Source organism: Etheostoma spectabile, chromosome 17 (assembly GCF_008692095.1).
Source record: "Etheostoma spectabile isolate EspeVRDwgs_2016 chromosome 17, UIUC_Espe_1.0, whole genome shotgun sequence".
In the NCBI taxonomy this organism is placed as follows: domain Eukaryota; kingdom Metazoa; phylum Chordata; class Actinopteri; order Perciformes; family Percidae; genus Etheostoma; species Etheostoma spectabile.
The window spans coordinates 6,023,741-6,036,750 of record NC_045749.1 but is presented as its reverse complement, the minus strand read 5'-3'; the positions used below and the strand labels follow the sequence as shown (position 1 = coordinate 6,036,750).

At 41.0% G+C, this 13,010-nt stretch overlaps 1 protein-coding gene across 1 annotated transcript; it reads left to right on the top strand.

Moving 5' to 3' along the window:
* synpo2la (synaptopodin 2-like a) lies at window positions 1-10,801 on the top strand. The gene is made up of 4 exons (XM_032540767.1): window positions 1-399; window positions 3,822-3,973; window positions 4,227-4,945; window positions 6,245-10,801. The coding sequence occupies exons 1-4, from the start codon at window positions 298-300 to the stop codon at window positions 8,824-8,826; spliced, it is 3,555 nt and encodes a 1,184-aa protein (XP_032396658.1). The 5' UTR covers window positions 1-297; the 3' UTR covers window positions 8,827-10,801.
* The last annotated feature ends 2,209 nt before the right edge of the window (window positions 10,802-13,010 follow it).

Genomic DNA, 13,010 nt, shown 5'->3' with positions numbered 1-13,010 from the left:
TGGGTATGGGTGGGCGCACAGAAGTGTGTGTTTGTTTGTGTGTGTGTGTGCTTGCGTGCGTGTGTGTGTGTGTTCAGGTGTGAGCGTCGGCCTGCAGCTAGAGCTAGACTCAGACTGAAGTCGGCATCCGGACAGTGTGGCAGGCAAAGTGCACGTCAGAGCTCTCTGAGGGGGCCCTGACCACTGACCATGGGACAAATGCACTGAGGGCCCCCAAGACAAAATATAAAAGCCAAAGAGGAGCTGAAAATAACCAAGAAAAAAAAAAACATTAAAAAAGACAGAGAGAGCAGAACAATGGTTGCAGAGGAAGTGATAATTACATTGTCCGGTGGCGCGCCATGGGGCTTTCGTCTCCAGGGAGGCGTGGAACATCAGAAACCGCTACAGGTGGCTAAGGTAAGACGGGTTACTCAGCAGTTGTTTGACGGAAGCAGTTGTTTCATGGATTTGCTGAGTGGAAGAAACACAACTTTGTTAGATTCAACAGCCTCAGTAAAGAGAAGTGAAACATCAGCTGGGATATATTAGGCCGAGATTTAAGGAGCTGTGAACAAAGTTGAAATGGAATATTGGCTGCCATGCATGTTGGTTTGGGGCCTGAATATGAGTCATCATCTTGTTTGGGAACAGTCTTAATGCAGAGGCGCACCAATGATTGATTGGGTGAACTTAAAACTTCAAGGTTCAGCGGGGAATATAGGGTGACCTTGTTGCATATCTTCCAATGAATGCTGCTTCTTAATGAACGCTCTAGTGAAATTAAAGGGATAATGACCAGAAACTTTAACTTGGACCAGAAACTTGGTTACTTTCTGACAAATAACTGGTGCTGTTCTTCGGTGCTTACATGTGCACATTATAACAGAGATTTCTGGTACATTAAGCTAATCGTTTTATAAACTGTTAACTTACCTTTATTGTGAGGAGCTTATGGATGCTACACACCCTTTACCCATGACTGTGAGCTGATGTGCGCTATTCAACAAGCATATTTCCACTACATTATAATTTTTGTAGAAAATTCAAATCACACCAGTAAAGCCATGTCATGTTTGAGTTGGCAGGTTACCTGACATCTATCTGACACTGTTGTAACAGTACCATGAGTGGCAAACCACATAAGGGAGCAATGAATGTTACAAAAGTGATTTAGTTCAGTTCTTAAAATCCCTGTGGTTCAGGCCAGACTCAAGCCACATAGGTGTCTCTGAAATAAAATATAAAATAAATATGTTTCTACAGACTACTTTTATATCTACATGTATAAAGAGGTTCACTGAAAAAAAAAGATTGTGTAAAGGAAGTATTTAACCTTATAACAGTGTTACTGCCTTAAAGCAAATTCTTCGGTGACAAGAATTTAACGTGCACATTTGGCCCCAGTGAAGCAGTCCAGATTGGAATCTTGATCTCCATTTGGGAAATACTGTATCTTTATAAAGTTATTAATTTGACTTGCAAGCAGCAAGAAATAGTACATCTAAGAGATAAAGCTGAAAATGGTTGAAAAAAACTAAGAAAAAAACTATTTTCTCTCCTTTGCTTTTTGACTCAAGTCAGTTCCATGTCCTCACCATCTGTGACATGAGCTGTAAAAAATGATCAATCCACAGCTGTTGCTTCTCGCCCTATCAACCTTGTCCTTCCTGTCTAAAAAGACCTGGGCCTACTCCCTCTCTGCAATGACCTCTTTATATAGACAGATCATATTTCTTAACAGGATAGTTAAGGTTTAGTACATCTGCAGACACGTTATACATGCAATACATGTACACACATGACACATACATGCACGCTTTCAATAATTGTTGACTGTGCAGAACTCCTTTTCTAGGTGGCTATTTTTGGTTTGGTTTAGGGGTCAGCCAAAGGTATGTGTTTCAGCTAAGTACTCAAAAATTACCCTGATACACTATTTTTATACATGCACAACTCAGGATCTTGCTGCTTGGAGATAAACCTATGACTTCTTTTTGATCAAGTTCATAGGAATTCCTGATTGCTACCTCTATTGTCTTCACATGAGCTGTGAATAAATGACCAGGAGGAACTTTTTAAGGTTAAGGATACACCTTTGTTATCTTAAACCCTTATACACATTGTATATGTAAGGCAAGTTGCATTTTCCATTATGTACCTCTCTGTAACGCACAATTACATTCAAATGAAGGTTAATACATTGGCACAACAATTCTCATTGGGTAAAGGAAATGTTTCTGCTTACAGACCTCACAAATTCTTTATGGCAAAACCTGTCCTACAAAGATTTTCCCTTTACCGGACAAAGGGGAATCTTTACTGGCTAAGATGGTAATTTTGGTTTGCTATCAGAAATGAAATCTGCTATGGGCCATGCACCAAGGCAGTGTTTGTCATTAAGAATATTAATCCAACATGTAGCTAACTCATGCAAAGGTGGAAGTATGTAACCACATGACACTAAATCACCTTAATGGCAGTGGACAACAGCTGCTTCACCACTGAATGTAGGAAGGTGTAGTCTTGTGAGGTCTCATACTATACTGTCCCTATCAGGTGGAGTAGTCTGGTGCTTCACTGAAAGAGCTGGTGTGTCAGTGTTGGGTTTGTGCCTGTGGGTATGCATGCACGTTTTTCATGTTATTTAATTTGTGTCTATTTTTGTATTAGTGGTGTGTGTGTGTGTGTGTGTGTGTGTGTGTGCATGTAAGGGTATTATAACTGTTATGACTAGCAACCACAAGGGTCTGACTGACTGACTGAATAACTGACATCCTGTACCACAAGCAGCACAGGCCACTTTGAAAGGCTTAGCTAAATGTAGATGTGGGATTTCATTACAGGCAAACCAGAATAGCAGAATAACTGACTTTGTGAACTAAAGTTCTACAACGTCAAACTAAGAAGACGTAGTGACGTCTTAAGTCAACCCAATGACATTCAATATTACATATTAATATAACAATATATGGCAGTGCCCTCACAATTCAATCGACACTGCAGTTGTTGTCTTTAAACATTTTCAAACATCTGCTTTGAATTATGGGACATGTTGACCTGAGGCTATTCATGTTGGGCATACTGCCATGGTCCTGACAGACCTCGGGCACAAATAGCAAAGCTCCAAATGAAGATGGCTGCTGGCTGACATTTCCCTGTTTAAGTGTGTATAAGTGCCCCACTCAAGCTGCAATATGTGGCATACATACTGTTTGTCCGCAGCAAGATCAGGCTGTCAGGACAAAATCTGCTCTCTGTCAGTCACTATCACAAACCAAGACAAGACACCAGCATAGTAGCTCAGTCAGGCTTTTGTTTTCTATCCATGCAGTCTCAAATTTCAAAAATAACACTTCTAAGGATTACTAATAAAATAGCCGGAAAAAACGACTGCTGATGGTTGTACCAATTGGCTTTATATTCTCTTTTAGGTATCTACAGCACACCAAGTCTCTTCAAACCAAAGATAGACCTGAGAATTGAGACCTGGCCTTAGGTTTGAAGTCATATTTGATATAAAAGCAAATAAATAACTAAAATATACATACACTTATGCCCTTCATTGAATTGTCAGCATTCAGATGTGAAATACTTGCATTTCTTGGACTTAAGCTTGCCCTCAAGGCCTTAAGACTTGACTTAAGTTGTGCCCTTGAAACATAATGGTGACTTGGATGTTTCCTGAAGGACTTGACAGTTGTCTTGGATGTTCCCCTTTCAAAACCCATTTGCTTCATACCAAAAATATTTTATGATATAATCCATCAAAACTCAACATTGGTGTAAGTTTATGTCGTCAATGTGAGTGTTTTAAATTTTGTCTTTCTTTACTGGTGCAGGTGCGTAAACGCAGCAAGGCATGTAGGGCTGGGCTTAGGGAGGCTGATGAACTGGTGTCCATCAACGAACAGCCATGTGGAATGCTATCCCATGCCCAGGCCATGGAATTTATCGACAGCTCCCCTGGGATATTGCACATCCGGGTTAAAAGGTCAGAGAAACAAAGTAATGATACTGTTACTATTGATAAACCATCATCAACCCATTATAATGGATCAAGTAGAAATTATAATACGCACAAGTCAAAGACTCAGGTCTGACACAGGACATGCACTATTTATAATGTCCATGTGTTTGATACTACTGTATATTATATCCCCAGATTTTGGAAATTTGATTCTAATATCACATCCAACGGCCCTCATTTGAACCTTTTACTTTTTTAAACCCTCCACTGTTTGCAGGGTGCCTGCTGGTTTTCAGTCCGTGGTGCTTGTGACCCGTGCCCCATCTCCCCGTATAGACAAAGAATACCGTGCTGCTCTGCGTGCCATGTCACCCACCCACTCCCACCATGCACCCGTCCGTGAAGTCCACCATAGCCACTCCTCGATAACCAGTGGATTGACATCTCCACCAGGTAGTGAGGCTTACTACGGAGAAACTGACAGTGATGCAGATGTAGCAGGCTATGAGAGGCAGCGCCGGCAGAAACGCCGCAGCCCCAGCAACTCCAACCCAGGAAAACCAGCAGGACGAGCATCTCCTGAGGGCGGGGAGACTTCAGAGATGAGTGGCTATGACAGCGCTCCAGATGCACATGTTTACCCTAGTTTATTGGATAAACGTGGGGGAGATGGAGATGGAGGAGGGGGGCTACCAGGGGTGGAACGGAGGGAGGTGATTTATCAGCCTCCTGGACCAGGACAGTGGTCCTCCCAGACATCCACTGAGACCTCATCCATCATCTCCTCAGCAGATGACCAGGGGCCACGGGATAGAGGTCAAGAGGAGGACAGTGGCTTTCTAGAGCCAACTAACGTGCCACTGGTATCCCCTGAGAGGGCAAAGGGGGCCATGATGTTGAGCTCCCGCAGCCAGTTTGTACCCATGGTGGGTCCTTTGAGTAAACCCCTTGACGAGGAGCTTACAACAACCTACATGGAAAAGGCCAAACAAGCCAGTAAGTACACATGGGTTCTCCACACTTAAGTAAACATTCCAACCTCATAATGTTCATCGGTTGGTTCAAGAGTCACAAAACTTTTTTAAACCCTGCAAACACAATTGTTTTTAATTATTATTTTTTTATTACTACTATGGAAGAAAAGTTCTCATGTAATTTTATATGTCAGTTTAATAATGCCTTTTTTAATTCATACTTCATGTACAGTATACTTGCCTTTGTTGAAATTGAAGACAAATATGCCCCCAAACCTACAAGGAAAAAACTAGATGTTTGGCAGAAGGTTCAATAGTTGAAAGCTGAAGTCTTCACACCTTAATATCAATGCTACCTACACTACCTTCTTTGTTCAAACATGTCATCTCTAAACAAAACCTCCTTAAGAGTCAACTGTCTACAGGGCTGTTTAAAACAATTCAAAGAGATTACTGTATCATCAAACAGTAGAATTAATTTTGTACAAACCCATCCCTATTTGAAAATACGTATCTACAATAATCATTCTACAGATAGACATGCGAGTTTTACTATTTAAGCCCATTGATGCCTGATAATATAAATTAATACCAATATTTTCTGAATGGTTTTGAGTACTTTATGTTGATTTGAATTTTATTTTATTTTATTACAACTTTGAAAAAAGAGAAAACATCCGACACAGAGCACTGACTACAACTTGTCATTCTGTCCATCATCCATAATAAGCTCAGGAAAAGGACAGAGCTGGGCTATTTAAAGTCAAGCGGCTGTTTTAAGAACTTGAATAAATTTACTCTTGTAAATCCCCCTTGCCACCACTGAGTGCAAGTTTAACATTCTAATGTCCTACTACCCTGTCCTAGACAAATTAAGAACTCTCTTCATGTGGCAGTGCATAGTAGGTTAACAAAATTAATTAATTTGCTTAATACCATAACGGGTTAAAGAATATGTTGTGGCTAGCCTTTGAAGTTCTCCTTCCAGTCACCTACAACATGCAACTTTCCACTAGCTTGCAGATATTTCTAGTTAAGTTAGATGTCATGTGACTAATAATGTGCAAATGTATCCTTCACCCCAGCTAATGTGAGAAGCTGAAGGCTTGCCTGGAATTTTTCCTGGAAGTGCTGTGGCAAGTTAAGAGATGGATGCCTGTTGAAGGCATGTTGATCGGAACAGGTTTAGATGTTTTATGTCAGAGTCAGTTCTTTGTTTAAAGGTTAAATCTGTAAATTCAGAATTCTTTGACCTTACTGTAGTATTTATGTCATGCTCTTGTGCAACTGTTCCTAAAGTTATTGCATTAATACCCTGCAGAACTTAACCGAGGGGATACTCCGCAAGACAAGCATGTGAAGGAAGCCAAAACCAAGTGTCGAACAATTGCGTCCCTACTGACTGATGCTCCCAACCCTCACTCTAAGGGGGTGCTGATGTTCAAGAAAAGGCGGCAGCGCTCCAAAAAGTACACCCTTACCAGTTTTGGTAGTGTGGATGAGGACAGGTGTCAGGACTCACAAGAGGAGGATGGGGTATTCCCTGGCAGCGAATCAGAGTTTGATGAGGATGGTTTCTCTGCCGTTCCTGACCCAACTTGGGATAGTGACTACTTGAATAAGTTGGAGAAGAGAGCAACTGCAGGCACTGAAGGTCGTAGGGATGGGGCAGAGGATGCTCCAAGTCCAGGTTTAAGTGACATCACAGGCAAGGGTGCCCAGTTGTTTGAGCAGCAAAGAAAGAAGGCTGCTGAGCATGCCAAGAAGGAAGAGGCAGCACAACCTCAAGCTCCTCCACAGTCTCAAGTCCAGGGCCAGGTTCATATGTATCAGATACAACCAGAGATACAACCACAGATGCAGTCAAACCTCCAGCCTCAGCAGATGATACCACCTAGCACTATAGCACAACAAGAACTGTCCCAGGCTCCAGGCCCAGTTGCAGCCTGTGGAATGTCTAATGGGGACCTATGCTACTCTGCAGTTAGTACAGCCAGCATGAAAATGACACCTCCACCTGTGACACCCAAACCAGCCACTGCCTCAGTGACTGTTCTGACCATACCTGCACCACCAGCTGAAACACCATTACCAGAACTACCTGCTAGTAATGTTCTCAACAGAACGGCACGTCCTTTCACTCCTGGCTTCATCAGCATGCGAGCAGCAACAGCACCTGTAACGTTTCGACCATCAGTAACAAAGACGGTCCAGCGTCCTGCCTCAGCAGCTGTTGTGCAACTACCATTCTCTACTGCCTCTGAACAAGCCATGAATACTACATCAGTAACATCCCCACCATCCTTTGTGCCTCAAGGTCCCTTGGCACCAACACCAGAAGCTCCTGTTCATCACCTGTCATCTCCACCAATAACTACTGTTCACCAAGCTCCATTTGTAGCTGTGCCCCCAGTGTCTATGCCTTCAATGCTCCTGGCTCCACAAGCACCAATGGCTCCAGCCCCAGCTCTTCCTGTATCCCAAATTCTTTCGTCACCTAACCCAGTTGCTCTAGCGCCTCCACTTCAAGTGCCATTTTCTCAACCACATCCACCGCAATTTTCCGTGGCACCTGCAGCTACAGTGTCAGTGGTCTCTCAGCCAGAAGCTGTAGCTCCAACCCCTGTTCCTGGTCCAACAGGTCGCACAGGGATTTTAATTGATGCTCGACGGCGAAGTGGCAAACCTAAACCTATGTTTAATTTACCAGATGTCAAGAAGAACTCCCCAAATCCTGATCTATTGTGTATGGTGCAGAACCTGGATGAAAGGTCCACCCGACACAAATATGGCCAACCACCGTCTGAGGCTATCTATGATGATGCAGAGGAAGAGAGAGGAGAGAGGAGTGGCGAGACCAGCATGGGTAGGGCGCCTCCTCCAGTGGCACCCAAGCCTCGGGTCATCCATGAGGCCCCACTGTTTCTTCAAGCAGGAGGTAAGGGGGCACAGCTGTTTGCCCGCAGGCAAAGCCGCATGGGTATGTATGTAGTGGATACCCCTCCCGAGACCCCTTACCAGCAGGAAGTGGCCTCGCACAGTGCACCCCAACTCCATGACTCCGCTTCAAACCCTTCCCATGTCTCTCAGTGGAAATACTCCCCGAATGTCCGTGCTCCTCCACCAATTGGGTACAACCCACTTTTGGCCCCCTCTATCCCTACAGGGCCTCAGAGGAATACAGGCAAGCCAGAAAGCAGGGGTAGAGGAGTCTCCCAAAGAGAGGGGATCAAAGCTCTGGATTTCATGAGAAGGCAGCCCTACCAGCTCAACTCTGCTATGTTCAACTATGGTGGCAGCACTGCTAATCTATCAGCCATGCCTTCTTATCAGGCCCAGAGGCAGCAGCATAGTGACTACACAACAGCAACAATGGTGGGCAGCTCATTAACCTCACCTAGGCAGATCCCCGTCAAAACAGCCCGTGTCTTCGAGGTCAAGCGATTCTCCACACCCACACCTATGTCAGCTCCCACTCTAGCTCCAAAGGTCATAGCCCCTCGCTCAGCCACTACCCTCGGAGAACGTTTGACTCATTCTGGCATGATGTCACCACCTCCTGCTCCTTTCACTCCAACCCCAGCCCCTCACTTGACACCAGCATCAGTGAATGCCCCAACACAAGCTCTACCTCCCTCCCAACCAGCTGGACTACCTAGCCTCCCAAAATTCTCTGCCACCCCTATTCCCCAGCATCTGCCCCCTGCAGTCCCTACACCTTACACTCCGGTATCATACACCACTGGGCTACAAGCAGCCAAGCAGTTCCAGAGCGCTCCTGAGCTTAGTATTCTTGCCTCTTTGCCCCCACTCAAGTCCGACCCAGTCCAGGCACCCAAACCACGTTTTGTTGCCACCAAGGGAGGTGTCCAGCCCCATGTTTGGAGGCCAGGGGCAATGTGAACACCAGTGAATCCATCACTACCACACAAGGACGTCTTCATGTACTATTTATTAAGTGCTGAAATTAATTAATCAATTAACAATTTAGTTAATTTGTTTATTGTTTAAGTAAAAAATGCCAAATATCCATTGGTTCCAGTTTCTGAAATTTGAAGCTATTCTGCTTTTTTCTTTTTACATCATTGTTGATTGAATGTCTTGGGGTTTTGGGTGGGGCTTAGGCTTTAAAAAAATTGTGATGGGCAATTATCTTAATCAATTTATTTACTAATGAAAAGAAAATGACAGCCCTACATCCAATTAATTTAAGCCTCAAATTGAGCTGTAAAGATAGTTATGAAGAAACAAAGTGATTCGGTATAAAGTTGAAATCCAGATTTTTCCAGAACATTTTTTCAAGTTTTAAAAAAATGTTAGAATGGTAAGAAATCATAAAAATCTACTTATTGTTCAAAAATGCTGCTCATATTTATTTTGCTGCCAACTCATTTACTCACACATTTATCTGAGTGACAATAATAATAAGAGGACAATAGCACATACTGTAAGCTGTATAGTCCACCATATGCCTGTCCTGGGGGAGGTTTGTGTAAGGCTTCTGCAGATTTCTTTCTACATATTTAGCAGAAATATCATCTAATCAGAGCCTGTACTGAAATATTCTTTGAAACTTGAAATGTCTGAAATATGTTGAAAATGAATAGTTGCGGTTTGGATCATAGGATTAAATGACTGAAGAAATATGTTTTAGTATGTTGACAGGTGGAGGATCATAAAGCAACAGCAGGCTTATATCTTTTATCTATCTTTGAACATTTTATTCTGTTGTTTAGTACTTGTCCTACTAAATGATGTGCACGAAATGTTTTTACCCTAATCTGTTTGTGGCATTGTCAAGAAGAAGCCCATGATGACCTAGTCTCCTTGTCCAGGGATTTAAATGAAGCATGTTGAAAATTGTAAAATGTTTTTAAAAGTCTCTGCTCACCTTGGTTCTATATGTGAAGACAAGGTATGCTCTGCAAGTGTTAGTGAGGTTGTGCCAAATACCTCTGCTCACTATAGCCATTAAGAAATGCTGTCTTTTTAGCATGGGTCACATTTAACAAGTGCTCGGGCTGTCACTGAATGTACACTTGTATATCACAGCTTTCATTAGGCACACCAGACGTCCATACGATATCAGTGTGATCTTTGCAGATATGTAAATTAACTTTTATTAAACAAATAACACAGATGAAGGAATGTGTATTTGGTTTTGTTTAATTGTGATTTAATCTAAAGGAGCGCAAGGGGAAGTTGACTAATTAAGAGGCACCAGAATTTATAAAAGGATTCAAGAAATATGAGGGGCTGTGAAGGAGGGATATAGGCAGTATATATACTTTACATATATATATATATGTAGGACAGATTACTGAATGGGGTCATAGCCCACCATTTGTGGGATAATGGGATGTATGGTTGAATTGTAGATAGTTATGAAATTTCACAGCCTGTAGAAGTTAACGGGGTTGGAACAGAAAGTTTGCTACCTGACGTTTGTTGATAAAGCTAAAGAAGCTGATGGAAAGAAGCAGAGGTTTAGCTGGTGTCTTTCCATTAACAATGGTTGCTATAAAAAAAGAAGGGATACACATTCAATAGCTATATAGAGACTAGGCATGATAATGGAAACCCGTAAGAAACAAGTTAATTAATATTGTTTTCAGTTGTGGAATCCTTTGAAAGATACTTTTATTTTTTACCATTTAAAAAGAAATTACAATTTGTCTTAAAGCTTTTTCTTGTTTTCACATTATGGCTACAAAATATCTAGAGTGTGGATATAGTTATGTGTAAAATATGATAAATTCATGTTTCTGAATGTGGTTTGATTTAATAAAGTGTGGAAATGTTTGTTATTGTTGATAAGTAGAAGTTTATACTGACTAGGAGACAACATTTTTAGAGAAATAAAATTATATGAAAGCTCTTCAGTTGTCTGACATGATTGATTTTATACTGCCCCCCATTGCTGATTGTGTGATACTGCTGTCTTTTTTTAATTACAGTATGCATGCATTAAATAATAAAATATTTTAGCAGTGCAATAACTATAAGTGTATATTAATTTTAATAAATGTTTAACTATCATCTCAAAGGGTAAAAATACTCAACAAGAGAAAACACACAGACACACAGACACAAACAAATACATGCACCATTTGTTTCATTTTTACCACAGCAGGGCCTAAATTCATTTAAGACCATCTGCACATGCATTAATCAGTTTTAGCTGTGAAATACTTAAGATTAATTGCAATTGTTACTGACAAGTTCTAAGACAGATCCTGAAGTAATAAATTCTGAGGGTTGAATCGCAAGATTGTTATAGCAAAGCAGAGTTTCCTTCAGTAGATATACAGCTCCATAAAGTGTCTGAAGTGCCAAGAACACATATCCTTCTAGACAAGCCTGGTGAGGCTAGTTTTCAGGCTTGGTTTGAGTACTTCATACAAAATAAGATAACTAATTAAACAGGATAATTGAGCAGTAGTTCACCTCTTACAGATTAGACTTACACTTAGTTTTGATAATTACAAACATTTCTTTCTAAATTATTTACCTTGCATGAGTCCCTTTTTAAATGATTCAATGCTGCTGTCAATATCATGCTGGATCTTACACTTACATTTTTAGCACACAGATGTAGAAGAAATCAGACTATAAAAGATAAAATTATGATAGTAAGATTAAAGGATGAGAATTCCAACATGCTGAGCTAACGACTAGGGGTGAAAAAGTACAGGTTATGTGCATGCATGCAAGCAAATTATAGGCTTTACCCCTAGAGGGTGCCACATTCAAAGACATCCTACAGCGACGGGAGAGAGAGAAAGAGAGAGAGAGAGAGAGAGAGAGAGAGAGAGAGAGAGAGAGAGAGAGAGAGACAAAGTTGAGACAGAGCTGCACTTTCTGACAGAATTCACAGAACTGCAGCCAGTCCAAACTAAGCACACACACACAACTGTACTATTCTTGTTTGTTGCTGATATCCATCAGGTTTGTTCTTAATGTTAAATTTTGTTGACATGACTGCTGCTTTTGCACGGATGTTAACAATGTTTTATTGCCTCCTACTGTACAATTGTATGTAAATGTTTCCCTGTTTTTGTGCTTTAGCAATACTGTCAATATGGTCATGCTAATAAAGCCTTTTTGTATATGAATGGGTTAATGAAATCTAGGCTGTTTTGTCCCCACAACACAGAGAAAACCCAGAAAATGACACTTATTCAGGAGTTTCAACACATTGTAAAGTGGTCTTTTCCACAGATTCCTATTTATCCACTGACTCGCAGGGACGTGGGGGTATGAGAGAGTCTGCTGTTAACTGACAAATCACAGCATTTATATCTCAATGGCAAAACAGCAAATGTTTTCTTTTTCACTTTTTAGAAATTTATTTACATAGTGTCAAAATAAATATCAACCTCAACACGTATAAATCAAGCAAAACTGTGTGCACATTGTCTACATAAACTGTGCCATTGTTGCGATTTCTGATTTATCAATAGCTTTGTTTTATCGTGCATGCGTAATCATTAAAATCATGTGAATCAGAGTAAATTTTCCTCAAAATCCGACTTAATGTGTGAAAAGTCCTATCTCTAATCTTTCACATTTGTATTTAAACATTTGTCACCAAGTGGTGCCTTGGAGTCATCTCTGACTGAACATGCAGTCAGAAGGGCATTTTGCTGCCAAATTCCACACTGAAAGGGTGCCTATATATAGGGCTGTTAATTTCCAAACGTAAGACTATTTATAGAGGAAATTACATTTTGCCCGGATTGCCTTTTTTTTTAGTTTATGTAGGTGTTCAGAAGCAAGATTGAAAATATTTCACTTGAAAAGTTGACTGTGTGATGTGTGAGTGTGAAGTTATCATACAGTGGGTAATAGAAAAAACCCTCTCTAGATTTTGGATTATAAACCTAAAATTACTGAGGGGTCCAGATCTGTTATAATCAGACAGAGCATGCTTGAAATAAGGCTAAACTGAAACAAATGTAAGTAAGTATGTAAATGTAAGAAACATTTGTGCTGAGAATGAATACATTTCAGTATTTCTAAAATCCTAGAACATGTATTTTGGTCCAATTTACTCAACAAAAAAAAAAACCAATCACAAAGGATAC